The following is a 19,096-nucleotide window of genomic DNA, read 5'->3' as shown; positions in this document are numbered from 1 at the left end:
CTTTTTCTACTTTTTCTTTTGGGGAATTTTCTTTGTTTATATTGGATTTCTTTGATTGTGCTCTTGTTGTGACACAAACGTAAAGTTTTTGTAAGTCCTCTGAATGAATTTGTATTCTACTTAGAGCATCTGCAGTGCAGTTGTTTTTCCCTGGTGTATACTCTACATAAAAAGTATATTCTTCTATTAATAGTCTAAATTTGGTTAATCGACTGGAAGGTTCTTTAAGTGAAAATAGATATACTAAAGGCCTATGATCGGTTAATATTTTAAACCGTCTTCCGAAAAGATACGGTCTGAAATGCTTCACTGCCCAAACTATAGCAAGTAATTCTTTTTCTATAGTGCTATAATTCTTTTCTGCTTTGTTAAGAGATTTACTTGCGTAAGCAATTGGTTTATCATCATAATTGGATAACACAGAACCTAAAGCAAATCCAGATGCGTCTGTTCGGAGTATGAATTCTTTTTCAAAATTTGGGAACTGTAAAACATTTGGACTTATTAGCACTTCTTTAAGTAAATAAAAAGATGTTTTGCAATCTTCAGAGAATTCAAAATCTACGTTCTTTCTTAATAACCGATTTAAAGGTATTGCCAGTGTAGCGAAGTTTGGTATGAATTTTCGGTAATAGTTAGCAAATGCTACGAATCTTCTTACTTCATCTGCGTTTTTGGGAGTTGGGTAATTTTTCATTACATTCGACTTAGATGGATCTGGTATAATACCATTACTGGATATTATGTGTCCTAAATATAAAACTTCTTTTCTAAGAAAAGCACATTTTCTAGGATGGATTTTAAGATTCACTTCCCTAAATCTTTCAAAAACTTCCATTAAATTTTTATTATGGTCTTCTAAATTTCTACCGAAGACTATTAAATCGTCAAGATATACAAAACAACGTGAGTAAGTTAGACCTGACTTTCGCTATATTTTTATATATATTCAAATACTTGTGTACGTACTCTCTGTAAAGTGCGTTTTTATGTTTTACTTTGATTTTTTTTTTTTTTTTTTTTTTTTTTACAATGTTTGGATTATAATTTTGGTTTTGTATTTATTTTAATTTTTTTTTTTTTTTATAATGATAAGATATAACAAATCTATTTTAAACATTTTAATTTTTTTTTTCAAGTCAATTTGGCAAACAGTAGAAATTAAGTTGTAAAGGAATAAAAAATTTTTGGTTACTGAATAAATAATTATTTCTTATATTAAACATTTTTTTTTTTTTTTTGTTACATATGTTTGACATGTATACAAATATTTTTCTTTATGTATGTATTGTATTTTTTTTAACGAATTTTGCAATTTTTTTTTTTTTTTTTTTTTTTTTTGAAAAAGAAATTGTTATCTGCTTGTTTTTATTTTTTGATTTAATTTTTTTTTTTTTTTTGTATACATATTTACATATACATATTAGACTGGGCCAAAAAAATAAAATATTTTTTTTTTTGAAAGTAACTTCGAAAATCTTGTTCAGGATGATGAAAAAAAAATTTGGTGAAAATTTGAGCCGTTAAAAAAAATTTTAAGAGGTCTATCATCGGTGTTTTTTATTTTTATACATGATATGATGTTTTACAACAGAACTGCTAGACGATCAAAGTAAAAAAAAATTCTGTTCATTTTTTCTTATATAAAATTAAATTTCCTACAAAAAAGATCTAATTGAAAATTTTCGTCACACGAGCCGTATTCGAGTAATTAAGCTTTTTAAATCGAAGTGTTTTTTCAATTTGACTGTTTCACTTTGGAATTTTGTGATGAGCAAATAAGTGAATAGAAAAATAAAACCTCGACAGATTCTTATAGGAAATTTAATTCTCTACAAAAAAGGTCTCATAGTAATTTTCCCTAAATTGAGTTTTGAAGAAGTTATTCACGATTTAAATCGAGAAAAAAATTAAAAAATCAATTTTCAATTTCAAAATTTTCTAATTCACTGAAAATTCAATATTTTCAAATTAGCAAGATGTTTTCTTGTAGGGAATTAAACGTTCTATAAAAAGTTCCTTGGCAGCAAATTAATTGCTTTAACCGTTTAGAAGATAATCGTATTCAAATCGCAAATGCATACTTGTCATAAGAAAACTATTGAAATCAGTGGGCATTGGTTTTGATACGAATATCTTCTTAATGGTTAAAGCAATTAATTTGCTGCCAAGGAACTTTTTATAGAACGTTTAATTCCCTACAAGAAAACATCTTGCTAATTTGAAAATATTGAATTTTCAGTGAATTAGAAAATTTTGAAATTGAAAATTGATTTTTTAATTTTTTTCTCGATTTAAATCGTGAATAACTTCTTCAAAACTCAATTTAGGGAAAATTACTACAAGACCTTTTTTGTAGAGAATTAAATTTCCTATAAGAATCTGTCGAGGTTTTATTTTTCTATTCACTTATTTGCTCATCACAAAATTCCAAAGTGAAACAGTCAAATTGAAAAAACACTTCGATTTAAAAAGCTTAATTACTCGAATACGGCTCGTGTGACGAAAATTTTCAATTAGATCTTTTTTGTAGGAAATTTAATTTTATATAAGAAAAAATGAACAGAATTTTTTTTTACTTTGATCGTCTAGCAGTTCTGTTGTAAAACATCATATCATGTATAAAAATAAAAAACACCGATGATAGACCTCTTAAAATTTTTTTTAACGGCTCAAATTTTCACCAAATTTTTTTTTCATCATCCTGAACAAGATTTTCGAAGTTACTTTCAAAAAAAAAAATATTTTATTTTTTTGGCCCAGTCTAATACATATGTATATATATATTTTTTTTTTTTTTTTTGAAAACTAAAAATATATTGGTTTAAGAGTTTTGATCATAGTACGTCTATGACCTGTTTTTCTGAGTCGAAATTATTGTCATAGTCTGTGCAAATGTTTTGAAGTTGAACATAATGGGGTTTCTCTGATTTGACTGATTCTTGAATCATATCGGCTTCAGTTTCATGTATTGGAATTTTTGGATGATTTGACAATACTGGAGTCATTTGGGAGATTTCGATATTGAATGTTGAATTTTGCTTCTTATGTACTGCATTTTTATTTTCATTTTCTTTTGATATTAATAAAAGAGATGGCAAATTTGAGTCTTCGTCATCAGAAATAACAATTAAGACTCCGCCTTCGAAAATTTTGAGTATGTGAGTTGGGATATCCATTGTACTTCTAATTTTCTCGTACCTTCCTCTTATATAACTATTGCAGGAACTTAGGTGCCATTCGTCAAGGGTTGAATGATGTTTCCGTTTAAGAAAATCCGTCAATATTCTATATTTGTATTGGTTTATGAGTCCCAAGTCAAATAGATAATTCAACAAAGGAATGAATTTTTTGAGATCATTAAACTTTCTCTTAAGTGTTTTATGGTATTTCTTATTGATTTCGGGATCGTCAACAGAAAGGTCAATCACTTGCATTTTCAAGATTTTCATTTTGCAAAGTCTTGTTTCTTCTTGTTGATTGTAGATATCGGCGACGATGTCAATGGTGTAAATTTTTCTGACCAGTTGAATGTTATCAAATATGCAGCACAGGTTGTCTTGTCTAAGCTCGAACAGATCTTCTTGTCAGCTTCTCTCAGAGTCTTCGTCTCAGTCCTTTAGACTGGCAAGATCGCCATGCAAAGTCTGTAGCTGGATAACTGTATAGATGAAAATTACTCCATTTAGACGGGTCCGGCGAGTAGCCGTGTAAACCTTGACCCAAAAGCGAGTAGCTCTTTAGGGCGTCTATATTACTACAAGATTGGTTTAACTCCAGCGAGTTGCTTGTTAAAGTGAAACGCAATCGTTTAGTGTAGAATAAGAAGTGTCAGTTTTTATTTTGTTCTTCTCCTTTTATACAAAATTTTATCAATAAAAATGCCTGTATTGCTATTCAACAATACTTCGATATTCAATAGGAATTCCCATAAAATGCAGCATCAGCATAATAGCCATGCACTTCAAGTGTTTTGGGCTAGCTTGCTTATGATGCATATTTTACTACCATAAGTCAGCGACCCTTAATTATGTTTGTTTTTTCTTCATTCATTGAAAGTGTTGTTGTATATGAATTTGGTGTCATATTATATAGCTCGTGCACTGAAGGTGCCAGTTGAACTATATGAGCTATATGATGTTATAGCTATATGCACAATGCATTGAGTGTGCCAACGGAAATATAAATGTTGTGTTGTTTGTGCATTGGCTTTGCTATAGCTGATTATGAAATGTAATGCGATGGGAATATGGATATTAAATATCGAAGCAGGTTGAATGTTCTATTAATTGTTTTTATGTTTAAGGCAATTAATTAAGTGATCGCTGGTGCGATCCCTTCACAACCCAATTAAGTACTAATTTTGTTTCCAATTCTTATTTCACTTATATATTTTGAGTCAAACACCGAAAACTAGAAGTCAAAATCTCTTTTACTTTTTGAAAAAACTAAAAATATCGAAAACTGTGTTTTTTGTTCGGGATCAGTATTCTCAGGGAATTTTTCTGAATTGTTTTTGACTTTTGCCTTTTTTAGCACAGACCATTCCATTTAAAGGGAATTAAGGTCGAGTTCTTAATTTAAAATTTTTTTCATATTCAAGTGCTTGGCAGATCGTTTTTGCCACGGCTGACTATACTTTTTTTTTGCAGTAACATGCCTGGGGATGTCCTTGAACATATTTCATATGACTGAATACTAAGCAATGACCTGCAATAGTTTGTAATTTTTTACACCTTCATGACAAATTTATTACATGTTCGCCACATATACGGCCGCGACTCGGCCGTGACTCGGTGAAGACTATAAATTGGTATGACTCTAAATACTAAGCAATTACCTGCAAACTTTAGGTCGCTGGACACAACCAAAAAAGTAAAAAAACTAAAAAAATTGATTTTTTTTGATTTTTTTTGTTTGTTTTGACTGTTTTGGTAAGGAAATTGAAATTTTTTTTATCAATTTTTAAAAAACATTATTATTATAGGAAATTTAATTCTCTACAAAATTTGTTAAGAACAATATCTCAAAATTATGCTTTGTTTACGAGATATATTGAAAAAAAAACAAAAAAGGGAGCTTTTGCACCCCTATCTCCAGTTCCCACCCTCTCATTTAATAGCACTCCGCGGTTTTATCTTTTTTATAACCCATTGAACGATTCCTGCAATAAAACCCGTGAACATCTTACTTCCTTTCTGAAAGACATAATTAATAGCCGTAATTTTGGCGTTGGTGAAAAAATAGAAAGTTTGGTAATTTTCAGTTTTCTCAAAAAGTAAAAGAGATTTTGACTTTTAGTTTTCGGTGTTTGACTCAAAATATATGAGAGAAATTGAAGTAAAATAAAAATAATACTTATTGGGTAGATTTTTTGAAAAAAAAAACTGTTTGAACTTTTTTTGAATTTTTTTTTCAAAATTTTGTGTTCGAAACAAGACGTGACATCTCCAGCGGCAGTGCAGATTGACATCAAGTAAAACTGTTCGCCGACTCTGTAGAAACAGAATCAACGATGTAGCAAACTAAAACAAGTTCAATGTGACCGTTTACGTCGCTATGATTCCCTCAGGCCTATACAAAAGTTTGAAAAAAAAAAAACAGATATAACGATTTTTAAAATATTTTTTTTTATAAAAATTCATCTAAATAAAAGAAATACTTTTGGAACTCAATTTGGTTTAATATGTTTTTTTTTTCCTTTGAAAAAAAGATTTTGTATGTTTTTTAATTTTTTTTTTTTCAGATCCAATTTAAGAAATTTCCAAATAATAACACTGGTCAACAAAATTTAACTTTTTTTTTGCCACAAGAACCAAAATATACTTTTCTAGTAGTTTTTGGGGTGCTGAATCCGAATCTGAAGTCAGAAAAATTTGATTGGCCTTCGTTTTTGAATTATTACCGTTAGAAAAAGTCAAAAAACCTAATTTTGGCTGTTTTTGAGGTTCTATTTTTATGTGGGGTAATTCATTATAAACAAATTTGTAACGGTTGTTATAAGAACAGATATTCTTCTTTCAAAATCTTTTAAAATTTTCCCGATATCTCTTTTATTGCTCGAGATATCTTAAGTTTCATTTAATAAGTCAAAGAGAAACTAAACTTAATCTAAAGTTTAAGTCACTGGTCACAGAATTTTTGCCACAAGAACCAAAATATACTTTTCTGAAGGTTTTCGAGTTGCTGAACTCAAATCCGCAATCGAAAAAATTCTATTAGCCTCCGTTCTTGAAATATAACCGTTATAAAAAGAACCCATTTTTGCATTTTATAACGGTAATATTTTAAGAACGATAAAATTTTTCTGATTGTGGATTCGAGTTCAGCAACCCAAAAACCTTCATAAAAGTATATTTTGATTCTTGTGGCAAAAAAAGTGTAATTTGGTTGGCCAGTGTTGTTTCTGATTCAAAGACCGCTACTTAAATTTTAAATATCTCGGGCAATAAAAGAGGTATCGGAAAGATTTAAACATTTTTTGAAAGAATAAAACTAGCTCTTATAGGCATCGTTACAAATTTATTCACAATTAATTACTCTACATAAAAACATAACCTCGAAAACAGCCAAAATTACGTTTTTTGACATTTTCTAACGGTAATATTTCAAAAACGAAGGCCAATCAAATTTTTCTGACTTCAGATTCGGATTCAGCACCCTAAAAACTACTAGAAAAGTATATTTTGGTTCTTGTGGCAAAAACCTTGTTGACCAGTGTAATTCTTAAACATTTTAGCAACTTAAACCGTGCAAGTTCGTGAGATCACGTCGTGCATTTTATTTATTTACCAACCGGACATCCTGTATATTAGACTGATTCAAACAAAATTTTTTTTTTTGTTCAAAGCATTACCGAAAATATTGTTGGAAATGACGAAAAAAAAATACTGCAATAGTTTCAGCCCTTAATGTTAACATTTAGTACCGCCGCATCGCAAATTTCTATTTCCCATACGATTTGTATGGGAAAGATTGTGTATTTGTGTTTAAAATTTTTTTCTTTTAAATGGTTCATCCAAAATATAAAAAGTAATTTTTTAATATTCTGTGTTTTGTTTTGGTTTCACAGATCCTTTTATATAACTCTCAAACCCCTAATACTATCATATTAGATTTCTTCAATAAATTCGAAGTATTCATTTTTTCAACTAAAAATTATTTTAATTAATTTTGCGCGTCCGTTTTTTTAAAAATTTTATAAATGCAATTTTGTAGAAGAGCGTTCATTTTAATACTAAATGTTAACATTAGGGGCTGAAACTTTTATAGCATTTTTTTTTTCGTCATTTCCAACAATATTTTCGGTAATGCTAATAACGCGCACTCAAGGGAGTTAAATACCCTTAATATGTTAAACACAGTGCGAGCTTCAGGAAAATAGGGAGGGATTTAAAAGGAGAAACCGATGCACATTAGTTTTAAAGCTCTGGACATTAAAATGGCAGGGAAAAACAGAGGCGGGTAAAATATTCCACATTCGTGTGGTGCGGCTAAAGAAAGAATCTTTGTATTTGATGGTACGTCCAAAGTTGGGCTCAAGGGTAAACTGATGAGCATTCCTAGAAGCGCGAATATTACGGTTAAATTTTTTCGGGGGAGGAATGCAACTAGCTATTTCATCTGAACATTGATTATAAAAATAGCGATAAAACAAGGATAGACATGACACATTACGTCGGTGGTCTAGGGACGCAACTGTCTCAGTTATCGATCTATCATCTATCATCTATTTCTATCATTTTGAAATCACGTTTTTGTATTCTGTCCAAGAAACTCAAATACGTTATCGGAGCACCTGCCCAGATGTGACAATTGTATTAAAGTTTTGGTCGAATGTAAGCTTTATAGATTACAGCTAGATCAGAAGATGAGAAGAATTTCTTGCATCTTCGGAGAAAACCTAAACATTTCGCAGCGTTTATGGCGACATCGAATATGTGTTCGTTCCACAGAAAGTGGTTTGTTACTCTCATACCGAGAATGGAAAGTTTCTCAGTTTATTCGATGCAAGTGCCACTCATTGATAGTGGCATGGGTGGAAGGTTCCGTTTTAATGATAGTAAGCAGCATTGTGTTTTTGATGCATTAAATTCTACACGATTTCTTATTCCCCATTGAACAATGCTGTCAAAATCAGAATTTAATGAGCTTATCATATTTTGTCGTTGAAGTTCCACATCCGAAAGACTTGGGTGTGAATCCTCAAACGAATATGAAAAACTGAGGGTATGTACTATCATCAGCGAAACAATTTAATGGATTAGAAGTTTCAGAGAGCAGATCATTAATGAAAATGAGGAAGAGAGTCGGAGACAAAACGGAGCCCTGGGGGCACACCAGCGTTTATTTTGTGGGTTTCGGACTTGAATCCATCCAAAACGACTTGTATTGAACGGCCCAAAAGGTAATTTCTAATCCAATGAAGAAGAGAATCATCGATACCAAATGCATGCATTTTCGATAAGAGAGCTTGATGCCAAACTCTATCAAATGCCTTTGAAATATCAAGCGCAATAATCTTGCTTTCTCCAAAACGATGCAAAGATTTGTTCCACTGTTCGGTGAGATATACCATCAGATCACCAGTGGACCTATTGCTACGAAAGCCGTACTGCCGGTCATTAAGAAGCTTCCGTTCTTCAAGATATTTCTTAAGCTGGAAATTAATCAGCGTTTCCATGACCTTAGAAAGAAGGGACGTGAGTGCCATCGGTCGATAGTTGGAGGGTGAGGAGGATTCGCCTTTTACAGGGACAGGCTGGACAAATGCGGTTTTCCATCCACTCGGAACGAGTCCAGTAGAGTAGGACAGATGAAAAAGCTTACGCAGTGGTTTTGCCAGCGTGGAAGAACACCTTTTCATGTGTATGTCAAGGTCTTTCAGGACTCTTGCCACTATACGAGTGCGAAAGAAGATTCGTCCCATGGATCCGTTTACACACTCAAGTACTGGAGGAGTCATGACACTATCTGGCAGTGTAGAATTGGCAGCGAACAGCTTTGCAAGAAGATTAGCTTTCTCAACAGAGCTAACAAAGGGAGTGTCATTGAAGACAAGCGTTGGAACCGCAGATGACGCAGATGACCAACAATTTTTACTCCCTGTGGGCATTGACCTATTATATATGGACTGCCAGGACCAGGTTCAAGCTATGGTGGCGCCCCTTGGTAGGGTAGCGGGAAATAGTAATTTGACACCTAGTTTTGTGACTTTTGCTTGTCAAAAAAAAAAAAAAACAATTTAATTGTTTGCAAAAATTTTATGTTTCCCAAGAATAAAAAGGTAACAAAAAATTAAAAATATATTAATATATTCTTTTCACAATTTTATTCCAAGTTTTATAATTTAAATTTTTATTCTATTCTTTCATTTCAGAAAACCATTTGACAAAAATGGACAATCTCCTTGAAAAAAAAAACAATCGATTGCCCTTACTGCTAGCCATAAATTCACTTCCTTGCATTCCAGAAGAAGGAAGAATAAATTCAATAATTATTCCCTCAGCAGACCTATGGTGCAGAATGTGAAGAGTACCTACTTCAAAATAGTTTTCTCCACATCATGTTTTTTAACTTGCATTCTCCTTTAAATATTTTTCATTTTTTTACTTGAATTTCAGTTAAAAAGGAAACTTTCTTTGAATGTTCAGCTGGCATAGCTCATAAGTCATAACAAAATTGTTACCAAACTAGAAGCTGGCATGACTAAGCCCAATAAACAAACAATCTTGCCTATGTCAAAAATCAATGCTCTCTTCGTTAACCTCCCTGTGAGCAAAATCAAAGGTCTTGGGCTTTGATGTCTGTGAAAGACTAAAGAAGAATCAAGAATCTTGGAAATTTGTTGAATTTTTCTGAAGTTGAACTTTAAGAGGAAACTCGTCGGAAAAAATAGGTAAGTCATAATTTCTGAGATTCTCTTATAAAAATCCAAAATTCATTCCCTCTATTAGATTATGGTTGCACTTTATGTTCTCGCTTTTACTCGAAAAGCATTGGTTGCTGTAAAAAATTCAAATTTCGGATGGATTTATTCTATTCTGCGACTTTCTTCTTTTCCAATTAAATTAAATATTCGTGGGAGCTCATAGCGAACAGCACCTTGTTTATTCAACCAAGTAAATCACATCGTCCTCTTTCCGGAACAATGTCGTCTAGTGGAAGATTTCTAAAAAATAGGGAAGTTCAAAATATTTTCTGTATCGAAATGAAAAAACCGATCCTGGATTCATCGACGAAAAAATTCTACTAATTATATCACAAAACCTGCACCGACTACATTAAGCAAATTGTTTTATTCCTACTCTTAAAAAAATCTTCATCCACCAATTCATTCATTAATTGTAAAACATTTTATTCCCATCGATTATTTTGTAGAACTGGAAGAAAATCATCAAGAAATTCAAGAAATATCTTCTCAGCTAGAAACTATTCGGAAGCTGTGAGTATACATAAGTTAAAATCAAAAAATTAAAAAAAAAATAAATATAAGATAATCTTAAATTTTTTTTAGAAACCTAAGTTTTATGGAAAAATTTATTAAAGACAAAGCTAAATCGAGGGCCACCCATTCGATGATTGATAATCTTGACATCATTAAAATGCACATTGTCAGTATTTCGGATATGAAGTAATAATTTTAAAATTTGTATTTAAAAATTTAGTCTCTAAACAAATTTATTTTCAGAAAAGAAACTCGAGAATTAGAAATGATTAACAATCATCACTTTAATTGCACTAACAAAACTATTCTAAATGATGCAGAAACAACGTTCTCAGCAACAAATGGAGCTTATTCTTTATGAAAATACAAAAGAAAAACTCAACCGAGCCTACAAGAGACTTGAGAATGTTAAAATGCTTACAAAAACTGTATCCGATGCACTTACGAATGCCGAACTCATATGGATAACTACACAATTGGATTTGGAAAAAAATCGTAACCGATTTAGTAACTCGGATGAATTAAATATGCAATGAAAATGTACAAAAGCTTGTTTGTATGAATATGAAAAGTTTGGAAGGCTTTTGAAATATGCTTTGAATGCATTGATAAATAAGAAACCTTATACGTCTGTTTTAGATTTAATCAATGAACTGTAAGTTTTCAATAATACTCGTATTTTGTATGATAAGCTTTAAAATGATATTTTTAGCAATCGAATTGAGAACATCTTGAAGCCTTATGTGTATGAAAGTCCTGTTAAATTGGCCATGTTCGAACAAATAAACTTACTCAAACCAATTTTCAATGCAAAAATGAATAAGAAACATTTTGAAATTGATTTTCGGCATTTGCGTTCTCAATTCCAGGAGAATATTCATGAAAAAATGGTACATTTTTTAATTTTGTTTAGACCATAAACTTTAAATTAATAATTTGTTTCAGAGCAATGATGCCTTGTTGCACAATGGTCAGTTGCTTTGGATTTGGTTTCTAACTGAACCAAAAAAATTACTAGATGCCGTTGCTGAGGTTCGAAAAGCAGCTTTTAAAGTACCAGTAATGACGGGAGTCAAATCACTTGGGGGTACAAAGAGAAAAGGAGGAGAATCAAGCATACCTTGAAATGTTATTGTAATATTTATTTATTTTTTTTAATAAAAGTTAGTTAATATAATAAATTGGAACTTACAATTTTTAGAATATTTCAATCATTTTTAAAGCATTTAATTAAGGGCTCAAATTTTGTATGACTTTGTTTTAAAAATATGTTTTTGTATTCTAATATTTTTTTGAAATATACAATTTAAAAGATATATAAATAAAATAAAAAATGCATGTTAAAAAAAAATTATATTTAAATCAGGAGCGCCATCGTTATGATTCGCATTTGAGTGCAGATTGAAATTCTCGTTCTAGATCTCTAATTGAAGATTCCACTTCACTTAAACCACGAGCCGATAACTTTCCATCATCTACTTGACTTTTTACATCATCTCGAAGTATCTTCAAATAAAAAAAGTTTATAGTTAAACTTAAAATCATGAAATTATATAGGTATAAATAATTACAAGTTCTAAGTCATTCTTAAGTTTTTTCTTTCCGTCATTGATTTTGTTTATCGTATTTCTAAACTATTCCTCATTGGTTGGTAATCGGCTTCACTTAAAATATCATCAATTTCATATTTATGTGAAATTAATTCCAAGTCCTGATCTTTGATGTGTTCTTCGGCTAATGTTAACTCGATTTCCATTGCCTCTTCATCTAGAATCTCAGAGAATCCATTTGATATAATCGACCAAGCATATTCTTTCGCTGTAACTTGAGTTTTGGAATAGAATTTCACCAACTGAGGATCAAAGTGATTTAGGATATTTTCACACATTCCCAAATAGTTTTGGGGCTCCAATGGATGAAACTCAAACCACAACTGGCATTGATTCGTTAGAATTGTAGCAATAATTTCAAAGCAAACAGTAAGACTGTTGGAGAAAATCTTCACAAATGGAAAGATGAATTCCGGGACAAAGTCACTTATGCCAAAGATCTTCGACCAATGACCAAGACATGAGAAAATTTTTATGAGATAACGCCTGGCTGTTGAATCTTTCAACTTTAGGCTGGCATTTAATGCAACAGCTGTTGAGTGAGTTCCCATTTTGACTATTTCTGAAAATTTTGACTTGTTGCAGGGTACATCGAGGAGAGCAGCCCAAATGAGCAACCGATATTTACTTGGATAGTGTCCGTATTCATTGTCAAAACAATTCACCGACAGAGCTTTTGGTTGGAACACGGCAGTTTGGCGTAGCATTTGAACACAGTTCTGGGCTGATTTAAGACAGTCAATCAATGCGCTAACATTATAAATGTTGCCCTCTCCTGTGTGCCTTATCGTGCTTAGGAACTCTTTATCTTTGGATAGAGCAACCCTAAAACAGTCTGTGGGCTCTATTATCGATATCAATCGTCTGGCAAAAAAGTATGTTGTCATTATTTTTGGGAAAGATCCAGGAGCTGTCTAGTTTGCGGGGCATTTGGCCCTTCTTCCATCCAACACGATTCCATAGGTGATAAATTTGCATCTGAAAAAAAAAAAACAAAAAGGAAAAAATTATTTGGGCTGAACGATTTAATTCTAATTTTTAATAACTTTCAAATATTAATGAATTTAAATAAAAACCTTTTTCCATAATGATTCATTGCACATTTTTCTTAGCACAAACATTTTAAAATACATACTTTTTTTCTGAAAACTGAAAGAATTCTTCGTTCTTCCAATACGTCAAAAAGTAGACTTCAAAAAAGACAGATGCTACTGATTTGTACAGCAAACAAAATGTAGATGGCCATAGTTTCTATGCACAAAAATGGTAGTTCAAGCGATCTGCCGGAAGATGTCGCTACGCTAACTGAGTTCTATTTACCGCTTTCTTCCACAGGCGCTAGTAATGATTGAACCACGTTTTCAAAAATTTTGTATGGAAACGAGGAGGAACTGGCAGTCCATATATAATAGGTCAATGCCTGTGGGACATTGAAGTATTTTTTGTCTTACTTTTTGATAATGCAGGAATTTGGTTTGTCGGATATGGGCGTTGCTGACCTTTCTAGCCTGTTTGAACTTTTTCCGGTTTACCTCAGTGGAATTGGCTTTATAACAACGGAAGCTTACCTCTTTAATCCTGATAACCTCTTTGCAGCTTGAGTCAAACCATGCATTCTCTTTCGGTTTGATTGTTTTAACCCTATTCGGGATAAAATTTCTCATTCCGGAGAGAATTAAATTTGTGATCATATCTGCACTGGAATCAACGTCACTATCGAGGAAGCATAGCGACCAGTTAAAGTTTTTAAAGAAATCGTTGAGTCCCTCCCAGTTGGCTTTCTCGTATTGCCAAACAGTTCTCTTTGGTGATTTTTCTTTAACTGGATTTTGGAGACATGAGAAATTTGCAGATATGACACAATGATCTGACTTGCCTAGAAGCGATAATACACTAACAGTGTATTTATCTGGGTCCGAGGTAAGAAACAGGTCTATGGTGTTTTCAGCTTGGCCCACAACGTCCGAAATTCGAGTTGGCTCGTCAACAAGCTGAGTTAGATGGTTTAATTCAGCGAAGATCTCAACATACCTTCCTTCGGGTGTTGTCTGGCCAGAATAGCGAAGCCACGAAGAATTGTGTACATTGAAATCGCCCGTAATGATCGCCCAGTGTGAGGATGCAGGGAAACAATCCTTTGGATGGAGTCGGACAGAGCATCAAATTCGTTAGAAGTTGAAATACTGTCCAGGTTGGGACTTCGATAAATAAAACATGTATGAATGATGCGCTTATTAACCGTGAATTTTAACCACTTGAAATTAAAATTTGTATTTACCCACAGGCCGTATTGTGGTTGAAGTTGATAAGCTACATCATTTTTAATATAATGGCGAGACCGTGGTGAGAAAAGAATAATGGCACCAAGCCATTCTCAAACAAAATTAAAAAAAAACACTTTAATTTATATTCACACACAGATGAACAAACTTTATTGGTTTTAATATTGGTTTATATTTCCATATTTTTTACAAATTTTTTAAATAAAGTTAACAACATTTATTTTCGTTCTGAACACGATTAACAAAACACACTCCAACCCTTTGCGCAATTGAAAAGTGGACCCACATCAACTTGACTATTTATCATCAAAATAATCCTGCCCTTTTTCGCTCCTTAACACTAAAGTTTTTTGTAGTCCATTAGTATGTCAAATTACTTGAATGGTTCTTGGGTAGAAGATGAATGAATCGATATTTTTATAAAAATCAAACAAGATACTACTGAAAACACCATTTTTTGGAATAGCTCATTAAGCAAACTTCTTTTATTTAATTTTAGAGTTATTGCTTTTTTTACTCTTGTTCCATTTTAAAGAATAATACTTTCTACTTCCGTTCAGCTGCCGGAAATTGAGATTTTTTCATCGTATTACTACTGACTGGTATGGCAACACAAAACTTGGCCAAACTTTCTTCACTTCTATCCCAATACCGAAAGGTAAACTCTTTGCTATAGTTCTGAGAGTCTAGTGCTAGAAAAAAATAAAAGTTATTATTTGTTTTACAAGTAGTGGTTGTTTGTTTAGGGTAGGTACATTTTATATTATTTATTTTTTTTTTCTTTTTACGGTAAAAAATCTATCGTGAATTTATTTGACTATTTTGTAGAAAAATAATTTCTCATTAGTAAAGGGAGTCAAAAGTTTGGCATTTCATAGAATTATAGAGGTAATTTATTAAGTGGATAGTTCGTTATATGGACAAAATGGTTGACTTGGTTTGAAAATTAAGAATATATTTATTTTATTTCGGCTTATACGGTAGAAAAAAAAAATTCAAGTTTGTTACGAATCTATTAAGTAAAGTACGTATACGCCATAGTGAACAACTTATAAATTTTCTTAAATCTTTTGAGGCCATCTATACAAATTTCCACAGCCTTTACGAGTGGACAGATTTTCTTCAAATTTGGTTGAGATGGTTTTTATGGAATTTGAAAAGCTGTCTTTGAAGTGAAAACTTCTTTAGTATCGTTGTGATTTGAAACACGATGAAACGAAAAAACGACAGCAAAAATTGGTGATCTATAACACTGGTTAACAAAATTAAACTTTTTTTTTTGCCGAAACAAAAATATACTTTTCTGAAGGTTTTCGGTGTGCTGAACTCGAATCCGAAGTAAAAAAAAATTCATCAGCTTCCGTTTTTTTTTAAATATTACCCTAAGAAAATGCAGTACTTCGGACCTTATTCATTTATATAAGTAAAATTGTCGTTGTTCCACCTTTAAATCTGTGTAAATCTTTCCGATATCTTTTTACTGCCCAAGATATCCTCAGTTGTTTGGTATTTTTATAAATTTAATAACGTCATTATCTCCTTTATGATATATGAAGCCAAACCCACTTACTTCATTTTAAGATATCTCGGGCAATACAAAAGATATTGAAAAGATTTACACAGGTATCTTATAGAAACCGTAACTAAATATGCTCAAACAATTTTCCTTATACAAAAGAATAAGGTCCGAAGAACTCAAAAAAACGTTTTATTGCATTTTCTAACAGTAAATAAACGGGAGCTGATTAGTTGTTTCTGACTTCGGATTCGAGTTCAGCACACCGAAAACCTTCAGAAAAGTAAACCCTTGTAAACCAGTGTAATGAACGTACAGCTTAAGTTATAATCGATAAAAAAATCGTTGATATCTTATTTGCTTGGTATAAACTTGAAAGTGAGCTCTTAGAAGGGATTTTTTGAAATTCAAAAATTTAATAGGGGTAAGACGACATAGCGAAAAAATGGTAAGTCGTAGAGAGTTGAATTTTTATATCGATAAATAATTTTATCATTAGGTCAATTCTAATAATTCTAAGAAATATCAAAACAAAGTTATGAAAGGTTTCTTAAAATGATAACATTAAAATGACAATGTGTTATTATACATTGGTAGGGGACATTTTTTTTTTGACAATTTTAAAGATGCCATTGAAAAGTAAATGAATACAAAAAGTAGGCGTCCACTACGAATTTTTTTCTAAAGCGCAGGCGTTGTGTTTTGAAATATGAATTTTTGAAAACACCTATTTTTTTAAGTATTTTTGAGTGGGTTTTTATTTTTAAGAATTTTTTGGGCGCTTGAAATTATAAAACTTATTATAGGACATAGTAAATATTCAGCCCTATCACTAATTACATCGTAATAAATCTCCGCACGGAGAGCTACGTCCCGATCTACGACAAGCTGTCATCACTAATTCCGAGTGGAATCGAAAAAAACTTTGCCGCATTGAAAGCTTTCTAACTCGAAATAAGCTGTTTAATGTCAAAACGGAAAATCAGTGCAAAAATGTTTGGAAAAAGATATATTCCTTGCATGTGACAAATTTGAATTCGTTCAGTACTATGTGAGGATGGCCGACCGGTCTAATGCGGCAGACTCAGCTCCAAAAGTTGAGGTCATCAGAATTCTCTTTCAACGTGACTTTGACAAAATTCAGCGATATTGTGATGACTATTTAGGACTCCTTTGGCTAGGGCATCAGGGGATACGCGAAATGGATGCTGCTCTGGCCAGGGCTAGGGGAGCTTTTGCCCTGAAGAAACGGCTGTTTTATAGCAGTCGGCTTGACACCAGGGTTAAGGTGATTTGCTACATGGCCCTCATCCGGCCGATGATTGTCTATGGATGCCCTGTGTGGTTCAACGTTGCTCCATCTCAAATGGAAAAGTTTCGGGTGTTTGAGAGGCAGTGTCTTAGTCGTTGCTTTGGTCTGCACATAACACCCGAATCTGATTACACGCATTACTATTCCAATGAGGTTTTATACAAAAGGGCCAACATAAATAGAATTGATAACTTTATGCTGAAGCTTGTTCGTGGCCACGTTTCAAGAGCGCTGGCCTCTTCAAATAGCTACATTTTTAAGGCTTACTACCCTAACGACGAATACTTCAAGAGTGTGTGTTTAAGCGGCTATATTCCGCCTGAGGCATTCCTCTATTTAGATAGTCGGGGGCTTGTACAGGATAGATTGGCAGTTCCGCTAATCTACCACGGCGGGCGAAGAACCGTGGACAGGCGACTGCTGTATGACGGGGACATCCTCGCATTAGGCGGAGAAGGGTGTCTTCGGTTCAGTAGGACTGTGTCCGATCGGGACCGAAGAGATAGGGTAAAGCAGGAGAACCAGTTTTGGTGGCTTAGTAATATGTAGTTTGATATGTTAAAGTGGTCTTTGTTTTTTATGCCTTGGCCGGCTTACATAGTTTAAGGTGTTCAGTTTTAAGTAGGGACAGTCGGGGTGGCACAAAAAAAATACAAAAAAAATGCAAAAAAATACAAAACAAATACAAAAAAAAAAATACAAAAAAAAAACAAAAAAAAAATACAAAAAAAATTGCTTGCTGTGGCTGTTCTAGTTTTTAAGTAGTTTTAAGTAGTTTAGGTAGTTTTAATTAGTTTGTAAGTTTTAAAAATAAGTAAAAAAAATAAAGAGAAAAATAAAAGTTTTTTTAAAATTATTTCTTGGACAAAAATAAAACCATGAAATAAATATTTGAATTAAATTAGTTTTAAGGCCGAAAGGCATTAGTATTAAAAAAAAAAAGAGTGTGTGTACACATGTACACGCGACTGAAGTTATACTTCTCACTCAGTATATTTATGTAAGTGAATTTTATTTGATATTTTTAATTTTTATTATTTTTGTTTTATATTTTTATTAAAATAATCAAACAGCGTAATTTCTTAACAATCTCAGCTTATGGTGATCTTAGAAAACTTTTTTAATGCTAGATCTTTTTAACCCAAGACAATCTGACTTAACTGAAAATAGTTATGCAAGGAAAAATCTCTATAATTGTAAGTTAAGAATCTTCATACCACTTTCTAGGGCTATTTTTTTGAGAAAAAAAAAATAAATTGTATAGTACAATTGATGTCCTATCTATCAATATAGGTTTAATTTTAGTCTATGTTGTTTTTTTTCTTTACCCATAAATAAGGTATTTAAATTTTTGTTTTCCATTATTTGTCCAAAAAAATAAAAACACGTTCAATTACACAAAAATATTTTAAAAACAATTTTTTATTAATCCACACTTCGTTTTTTTTTATATATCAAGTGAACACTAATTTGATTCTTCCACCCCCCTTACATCCATGTTGTTTTCAATTTATTCTGTGAAATTTACTCATATCGTTGAGTTGACTGAGTTGGGTTGTCTGAGTTGAGTTGTCTGAGTTGAATTGTCTGAGTTGAGTCGTCTGAGTTGAGACGTCTGAGTTGAGTCATCTGAGTTGAGTCGTCTGAGTTGAGTCATCTGAGTTGAGTCGTCTGAGTTGAGTCGTCTGAGTTAAGTCGTCTGAGTTAAGCCGACTGAGTTAAGTCGTCTGAGTTGAGTTGTCTGAGTTGAATTGTCTGAGTTGAGTTGTCTGAGTTGAATTGTCTGAGTTGAGTCGTCTGAGTTGAGTCGGCTGAGTTAAGTCGTCTGAGTTGAGTCGTCTGAGTTGAGTCGCCTGAGTTGAGTTGTCTGAGTTGAGTTGTCTGAGTTGAGTCGTCTGAGTTGAGTCGTCTGAGTTGAGTTGTCTGAGT

The 19,096-nt window shown here is 32.3% G+C and overlaps 2 protein-coding genes across 3 annotated transcripts in view; one reads left to right on the top strand and one right to left on the bottom strand.

The window, feature by feature from the left end:
- Positions 1-19,096, top strand: part of LOC129912522 (transcription initiation factor TFIID subunit 8) — a 488,289-nt gene that overhangs the window by 201,663 nt on the left and 267,530 nt on the right. The gene's annotated exons all lie outside the window — the stretch shown is intronic.
- On the bottom strand, positions 11,598-13,436 carry LOC129912523 (TBC1 domain family member 31-like). 2 transcript variants are annotated; one of them, XM_055990812.1, is made up of 3 exons: positions 13,193-13,436; positions 12,019-13,035; positions 11,598-11,953 (listed from the first exon to the last, which is right to left on the bottom strand). In XM_055990812.1, the coding sequence occupies exon 2, from the start codon at positions 12,942-12,944 to the stop codon at positions 12,066-12,068; it is 879 nt and encodes a 292-aa protein (XP_055846787.1). In that variant the 5' UTR covers positions 12,945-13,035; positions 13,193-13,436; the 3' UTR covers positions 11,598-11,953; positions 12,019-12,065. The 2 variants fall into 2 exon arrangements, with proteins under 2 accessions (XP_055846787.1, XP_055846786.1); XM_055990811.1 differs by having other exon boundaries at positions 13,134-13,435.

The sequence above is a fragment of the Episyrphus balteatus genome, chromosome 2 (genome assembly GCF_945859705.1).
Source record: "Episyrphus balteatus chromosome 2, idEpiBalt1.1, whole genome shotgun sequence".
Lineage (NCBI taxonomy): Eukaryota > Metazoa > Arthropoda > Insecta > Diptera > Syrphidae > Episyrphus > Episyrphus balteatus.
The sequence above is the reverse complement of the archived record's forward strand: the minus strand, read 5'-3'. Positions and strand labels throughout refer to the sequence as shown.

Coding starts and splice junctions, on each gene's coding strand:
- LOC129912523 (XM_055990812.1), bottom strand. CDS start 12,944: ATGACAACATACTTTTTTGCCAGACGATTGATATCGATAATAGAGCCC.